At 39.9% G+C, this 7,500-nt stretch overlaps 1 protein-coding gene across 2 annotated transcripts in view; it reads right to left on the bottom strand.

Moving 5' to 3' along the window:
• LOC122263181 (ecto-NOX disulfide-thiol exchanger 2) overlaps nucleotides 1-7,500 on the bottom strand; it is a 33,692-nt gene that overhangs the window by 23,524 nt on the left and 2,668 nt on the right. The window contains exons 1-8 of one of the 2 annotated variants that reach the window (XM_086532109.1): nucleotides 5,377-5,921; nucleotides 3,783-3,951; nucleotides 3,577-3,623; nucleotides 3,039-3,200; nucleotides 2,476-2,659; nucleotides 2,071-2,208; nucleotides 1,200-1,443; nucleotides 426-627 (exon numbers count right to left, since the gene is read on the bottom strand). In XM_086532109.1, coding sequence (XP_086388235.1) covers nucleotides 426-627; nucleotides 1,200-1,443; nucleotides 2,071-2,208; nucleotides 2,476-2,659; nucleotides 3,039-3,200; nucleotides 3,577-3,623; nucleotides 3,783-3,951; nucleotides 5,377-5,551 — 1,321 coding nt within the window. In that variant the 5' untranslated portion in view covers nucleotides 5,552-5,921. Of the gene's footprint in view, nucleotides 1-425; nucleotides 628-1,199; nucleotides 1,444-2,070; nucleotides 2,209-2,475; nucleotides 2,660-3,038; nucleotides 3,201-3,576; nucleotides 3,624-3,774; nucleotides 3,952-5,376; nucleotides 5,922-7,500 lie in introns of those variants that run through there. The other variant, XM_086532110.1, reaches the window with a different exon arrangement.

The raw sequence follows: 7,500 nt of genomic DNA, 5'->3' as shown, positions 1-7,500 counted from the left end.
AGAAAGAAGAGAAATTTGAGAGGGAGAGGGGAGTGAGGAGGGGGGAGGGGGGGGGGGGAGGGTGGGGGAGGGGGGGAAGGGGGGGGTGGGAGGGGGGGGAAGGAGAGGGGAGGAGGAGTAAAAAGAGGAAAGAGAGAAAGAGGGGAAGGGGAAAAAAGAAGAAAAAAGAAAGAGAAAAGAGGGGAAAAAAAGAAAGGGGAGAAAGAGAAGGAAGAAGGGGAAAAGAAAATGAGAGAGAGGAAGATTAGGGGAAAGGGAGAGGGAGAGGGAGATGAGAGGGGGGGGGGGGGAAGTGGAGGGGAAAAAAGAAGGAAGAGCCCGGGGGCAGGGGAGAGAGACTCTATTACAAAGATGCAAGATAAGTGGAGACTGAGAGTCCAAAGGAAAGTCTATAATATAGGGTGAAAGACCAATATTCAACTGACCTGTGACATTCTCTGGAAGGCCTCCAACAAAGATGGTCCTGCAGCCAAGGGGTCTCTCCCTAGTGGTTGGTGGGGGAGCCAGGCGGTTTGGGGGGACTAAGACACATGTCTTGCAATGCAGAGGGTTTTTGATGGGCACTGTCAGGCCTTCTGGTGACATCATCCATCCAAACATGCCCCAAGTTATACGAAAATCTCCACTCTGAAGGGATAACGTTAAAAATCAAGACTAGTATAAAAAAGGGGTTAAAAATTATGAACTATGACATTAAAAATATATTTACCCTTCTTAATCATTTAGACAGCCTTATTGCAGATTTCATTTTAACCCATTCACAACAGGGGACGTGATATCACGTAATCTGAATATTTTGTTCCTTCTGCATAATGTCCTAGTACATCATGATCTCCCCATATAAATAATATATGTTTTACATAGTTACATATGTATAAACTCATTGCAGTTGCATTTGTATATAGACATTTTTCTTGACTTGTGAAAATAATGTAAAAAAATACAAAAACCACATCTTATCATCCCCACAGAATCAGGCAAGTGAAAAGTGTTCTGAGAGGTGTAACATGGCATCGTACTAGGAGATATCTCTCAGTGGGAAGCCATCCAGGCTTGTTATCATCCCAACAGGATCGGCATTTGGTAAATATACGCCCCATCACAAATGGGTTAAAAATCTTCTGTCATCTTCAAAATCTGAACCTAAACAATGTTCTAAACACTATATTTCCCCCTGAAAGCAGCTCTAGTGTACTTACCATGGGAGGACCTTCACCAGGAGGTCCCATTGGACCCATGGGGCCCATTGGTCCCATAGGTCCCATAGGGCCACTCATAGGCCCCATTGGGCCCCCCATTGGACCCATAGGGCCCATTGGTCCCATGGGCCCTCCAGCAGGGCCCCACATTGGACCCCAAGGACCTGGACCAGGACCCATCGGTCCAAAACCTGAACCTGACTGATTATTTCCATCAAGGGGTTGCACTTGCGACACCCATTCACTCACCAGAAAAACTGAAAATAAAAGAGTAATAATTATTAATATATTACATAATACCATAAATTATCATGTGTAGGAGGAACCCTTCAGAATTCTTAAATCTAAGACAATAAAAGGGAATCTTAGCATGACGCCCCTGGATGCGCACAGGAGCCTCCAGCAGTCCTGGTGGGCCAGCTCAAGGCAGGTGGTAGTCTACTAATGCCAGAAGGGCATCATCATATTCAAAAGGTTCGGTATCAGCGAATGCTAAAATCCACATCTCTCAAATGTTTTGCATCGGCAATGCTCTTGACAATTTGCACTGCATAGTGTTATTAATCTCTAGTTACCCTTCTGTCATAATTATTTTTGAAACATAAAATAGTTACCTATAACAACGATTTTATCAACATCAACATATAATTATTAAAATAATAACTAAAAATGTCCAGAAAAAAAAAATGAAACAAAATTATAATGAAGAAGCAACACACACCTCTGTGTATTAATTTCTTTATGTGTACATAATTAAATTGGTTATCACAAAAAAAATCCATGTCAATGCATCAGAAACTAAGAACTTACAAAGGTGCAATATCAACTTTATGCAATAAAAATAAAACATCATTTAACAAGAAAGTCAGACTTACCACTGCCCACAGACATGTTATCGCCCCCACTACGGCTGCTGCCACCACTGTCCTTCCTTGGTCTATCTCGACCACGATCTCTATCTCTATCTCGGTCCCTCTCTCTCTCGACTCTATCTCTTCTCTCCCTTTCCCTCTCTCATCGTCCTTTCTCTGCTCTACTTCGGTTCACGGAGTACTCTAATTCCACGATCCCTGAAAGTGGATAAATCATTGATTAAAGATCAAATACCTCAATGAACTACATTATCTCTATTCTTTCAAAAATCATTACGAAGTTTCTCTATGAAAGAGAGACGTTTATTTGAAAGGTGAGACAAGAGTGTGGAAAGCTAAGTATAAGTAGACTACATCTTAAGCTCACAACTGAAGATGATAATATCATATCTTAAATGCTTTACCTGTCTCGCTCACGGTCACGGTCCCTGTCCCTGTCTCTGTCTCTGCCTCGAGAGCGCTCTCTGTCACGATCTCTATCCCTTCCATGATCACGGTCACGGTCACGATCTCTCTCCCGGTCTCGTTCTCTTCTCTCTTCCACAATGACAGGCTCAGGCATTATCCCATCTACCATTTCTCCATTATCTATGAATATGAAATTAGAGAAGATAGAAAGAAATCACAAAGCATTGCCATCATTAAACAATATACAATATGTAAATATTTGGTTCATACCAATAAGCAGAATAAAACCAAGTTTTATTTTCTCAATATATTTCATGCTAAATTTAGAGTATGTCCTATGCTGGTGCATTTAATAAATTGCAAAATACAGTAGGCTTTACACAAAAAAACTACATGAATTATATAACAGGGTGTCTTGTAATAAAGAACATTTGTATACCAAAAATAAATATAATACATCAATGAGATAAAATAAAGTCAAACTTAGATTTTCCCTGTTTCCACACTTATAACAAAAAGAAATTACTTTAAGAACTACTGATAATGGATGGATTCTTACTTGCAGCTACAGGCATTGGCGGTTTGTTCTTGTTAGTGTTGAATTCAAGTGGTGCATCATTGGTTGCAGGGTTGACAGCTATCTGCATGGGTCCCATCATGCCAGGGCCAATACCTGGACCCATACCAGGGCCCATACCCATCGGTCCTGGACCCATCATTCCTGAAATTACATTGTGGTATGAATCATCAATCTATCACAGGACGATCTCTAATTTCAATAAAAAAAATACCTTAGTAGTGTTTATGCGAAACAATGAAATTAAAATAATACTGAGGCCAAAAACCTGACTCTAATCTTAGCCAAATATAGACATAACCTGAAACAAAAGTGAGAAGGTATATAGAGAATCCCGAGCCAAAGCAGCACCAAACTAGATATCAGATCAGCTGGTATGGTCCTATGGTCCTTGGTAAATATTTAAACCCTGATAAGTGCAAATAACTTAAAAAAGGAAAAAGAAATCTTAGAAATTGTTAGAGCCTGCCTAAATAAAAATTTTCATCTAAAAAATGAACTAAAAGACAGTCATGGTTACCTCCATTGGGATAGTCAGCTGGCATCACAGGCCCAGCTGGTTGGGGGAAAGGTTGGAGGGTGGAACCTGGGGACCAGTGGGACTCTGGTGGAGGGTGGTGGGGGGGGGCCGGGGGGGATCCATCCCCCATCCCCCCCCCCAAAATTTGTCCCCCCAGGAAGACCATTTGGTGCGTTGGTCGGGGTTTTGGGGTTGGGCGGTGGGTTGGGTTTGGGTTGGGGGGGGCCGGGTGGGTGGGGCTGGGGGCGGTTGGGTTGGGTGACACATGTTGGGGGGCCAGGGGGGGCGGCCCCTGGCTCGTAGACGGTGCTGGGCTTGCCATTGTCGTGCCAGGAGGAGGCCCTGGGGGCATGGGGGGCATTGGAGGGGGCCCATCTGAAAGAAAATTATAATCATTAAAAATAATCAAGAAATGCACAAATATAGGAATAAATAAATAGTATTGTGTACCACACAAAGTATTGAAAATTACTTAATATCCAGTCCATATTACCATCAAGCACAAATATTATACACAGAATACCAGATAAAACTAATGAGGACAATGCCCTGAACATTACTTGAAACACTTATTATCAAATGCTTTTAAAGAATTCCATAATAAAAACTCACAATTCCATCCTACTGGGTGCTCAGTTAGAACACAATGTTCTGTATTCACTATAACTAATGTTATCCAATCATATCATAAACCATTCATTTACTTACTGATATGTACCTAAGTACCAAGTAGCAAGCACAAAGAAGTCCAAATAAGAGAAAAACCTTTAAAAATTCCTATCGAAACAACCCTTAATCAAAGTTTATAGGAAAAAACGTTGGGGTAAACATTCCCAGTAAAACAAAACACATCCATACACAGCTGTAGTTCAACCTATCTTAATTAAGAGCCACCTACCAATCACAAATCAAATTAGTTATCACATGTCAGACTTCTTAAGCTGGCCTTGCACATGCTAGTAACCTCCCAGACAAGGAATCGAATCTACACAATATCAGCATCACTTACGATAACAGCTATGAACTAACTATAGAGCGTCACTTCATTCTAGATGGAAGATTTCTCAATTCCTTTTTCTCACCTGATATTTCACATCCTGACTCCTGCCTGATCCTTAATAACCTCATGGTCTAATACTCTCGACTCTGCTGGGCATTCAAGATAAAAATATCATAATACTATAAATGGTAAAATGACTGTTAGTGGATAATACTTGTAAAAAAAAAGATCTAACAATAGATTATATGGAAATGACATGTGGTTATATATCTTTTCAGGAGAATGATAGCAGCTGTGTCATCATAATCTCAACTCAGCAATAGAATTAGTAAAAAAAAATCTACAATCTAAGTAGTACTAGTTATAGTACTGAAAACAAATGGAACTATAGTGATGATAATGATACTGTTGTAATAAAAGCTAATCATAATTATTATAATTATAAAAATAAAAATATAATAATAATATTAATAAACACTATGACACTTACAGTAATAATAAAAACAATATCTTTCACAAAAATAATAGTAATAATTTTTTTACAACTTAAAATAATACCAACAACCACCATAGTGATAATGAAAATATTAATAGTAGTAGTAAAAACACTAATACTAACAGTAATAAAAAAACAATAATAATTATGATTGTAATATTGATAATAACAATAATTTCATTTATAAAATAAATCTATTTTCATTCAGGATTCACATTTTTTTTTCTTAAGAACATACATGACAACGCTGGCTCATCACAACAACTCATCACAGCTACTCAACTAATAAATGCAGAATATTTACCTTTTCCAACATATAAGGAAGGGGGTGGAACATCAGCAAAGAATTGTGGTCTTTCATATGCCAACTGAGCTACATCTTTGAGAATGTGTTGCATTCGAAGTCGCACACGATAACCAATGGTCTGACTTGTGCTTTCCATTACGGACAAAGTATCTCTGAATAAGTCACTATCCATGGTTCTAGTTATCTTCCTTTGTTAACAAAATCAAGGCAATTTCCAAGCACTAGCACTGTACAGAAAGGAAAGATGAACAAGACAAGCCAAGAGTCAAGTCCACATCTCCCTTCAATGATAACAAGACTCTTGTTTCGTCTTCAGTAAGCAGCATCAATGTCACAATCACTTTGGCACTCCCAAGACTTTCACTAAATGGAAATCTGGAACTCCTCTTTCTAATGCATGCTGAGCCTACTGATAGAGACTGGAATGGGAAGTGTAATGAATGTGCTGACAGGCAGACCAGCCAGCCTTCCTCTCTCCCCACCCAGTGACCTTGTGCTTTACGCTGGTGCCTCCATAACCTTCCTGCTTTACCTTTGAGAATGACCTTGTTATCTCACATGGGGATGACCTTGTCAGATGACAAAAGAGGCAGTGCAGTTTTGTAATTCTATGAAACTCATTTTATGAGATTCATTTTATGAGGGGAATTTACTCCAAACTATTTGAATGTGCTTAGATATATGCCATATTTGAGAATGTACCTCTATTAGAAAATTGGAACAACACAACTTCTGAACTGATGTGTACCAAAAAGGCGTCCTATCACTTACTAATGTATTTCCCATACTACTTGTCAATAAATACTGCCATTCCATCACCAGGTAGTATAACAAACATAAATAGTTATTTACCAATTATAACATTTTCAAACTTTATCTAAACAAACAAATAACTTGAACTAACTACTGCTCTTTGTTCAAAAAACAGTTCTTCGAATACATCCATGACCTACAACCACTGGTTATAACTAGGTCAGTATTGCAAAATGTATATATTCCTTATTAAAAAGCCTTTATTGAACTAAGCAGGTACAAACACTAAATTTGGCAACAAACTCTAAATGGAAGCAAATAGACACTATAGCCCTTTCACAAATGAACAATGATTCTGGATAAAAACAGTAGGCCAAATACACAAATGTTATGAATGCCATGATCTGAATTGGTTACAATGTCAATGTTACTAGGTAAGTGGAACAAACCCCTACACATGCAGTAAAAGGAAATGGTTTCTCTGCAATATGTACCAGGAAAAGATTTTCATGTTTAGAAATGTTGATTTTCTATTTTAATCACTTAGATCTCACAGATGCTTAAAAATGAAAGAGTAATAAAGACTGAAGGGTAAAGTGTGAATGTTCATGCTGCATCCCTTTCAGTAACTTACTTTTAAGAAAATCATGAAGTCTTTTATCTATAAATATAATGATAAATATTAGATAGTAATAATTACTAAATACATTCACAGCAAAATTCATATCAAATGCTTTATCTAACTATCCTATAGTGTTACAATAACCTTCCTTTAAGCCTAGAATAGTGTCACCTAGCCAGATTGGACTCCGCCCACACGCATCCTGTCATTCTGTATTAACTTGCCCTTCCTCTCTCTTACCTAAATGCACTGTCAATTTATTATTTTTCACCAAGATTCATAACTGACTGAAAATAATTTACAAGCTTGTCTGTCTCTAGCAAGCCTGCCTGCCTACCTGCCTGCCTGCCTACCTACCTGCCTGCCTGCCTGCCTGCCTGCCTGCCTGCCTGCCTGCCTGCCTGCCTGCCTGCCTGCCTGCCTGTCTGCCTGCCTGCCTGTCTGTCTGCCTGTCTGCCTGTCTGCCTGCCTGCCTGCCTGTCTGTCTGCCTGCCTGCCTGCCTGCCTGCCTGCCTGCCTGCCTGCCTGCCTGCCTGCCTGCCTGTCTGCCTGTCTGTCTGTCTGTCTGTCTGTCTGTCTGCCTGCCTGCCTGCCTGCCTGCCTGCCTGCCTGCCTGTCTGTCTGCCTGTCTGCCTGTCTGCCAGACAGTCAGTCAGTCATCCTCTTTTTCCTCCTCTTCCCCTCATCCCTTCAATCTCCCTTCCCCTCCCCCTATTGTTCATTGCCTCATCTCTGTCTCCTCCTTC

Source organism: Penaeus japonicus, unplaced genomic scaffold (genome assembly GCF_977035675.1).
Source record: "Penaeus japonicus unplaced genomic scaffold, GWHDUDI00000001_assembly GWHDUDI00000037, whole genome shotgun sequence".
NCBI lineage: Eukaryota > Metazoa > Arthropoda > Malacostraca > Decapoda > Penaeidae > Penaeus > Penaeus japonicus.
Note: the sequence above shows the minus strand (reverse complement) of the source record. Positions and strands in the feature narration are given on the sequence as shown.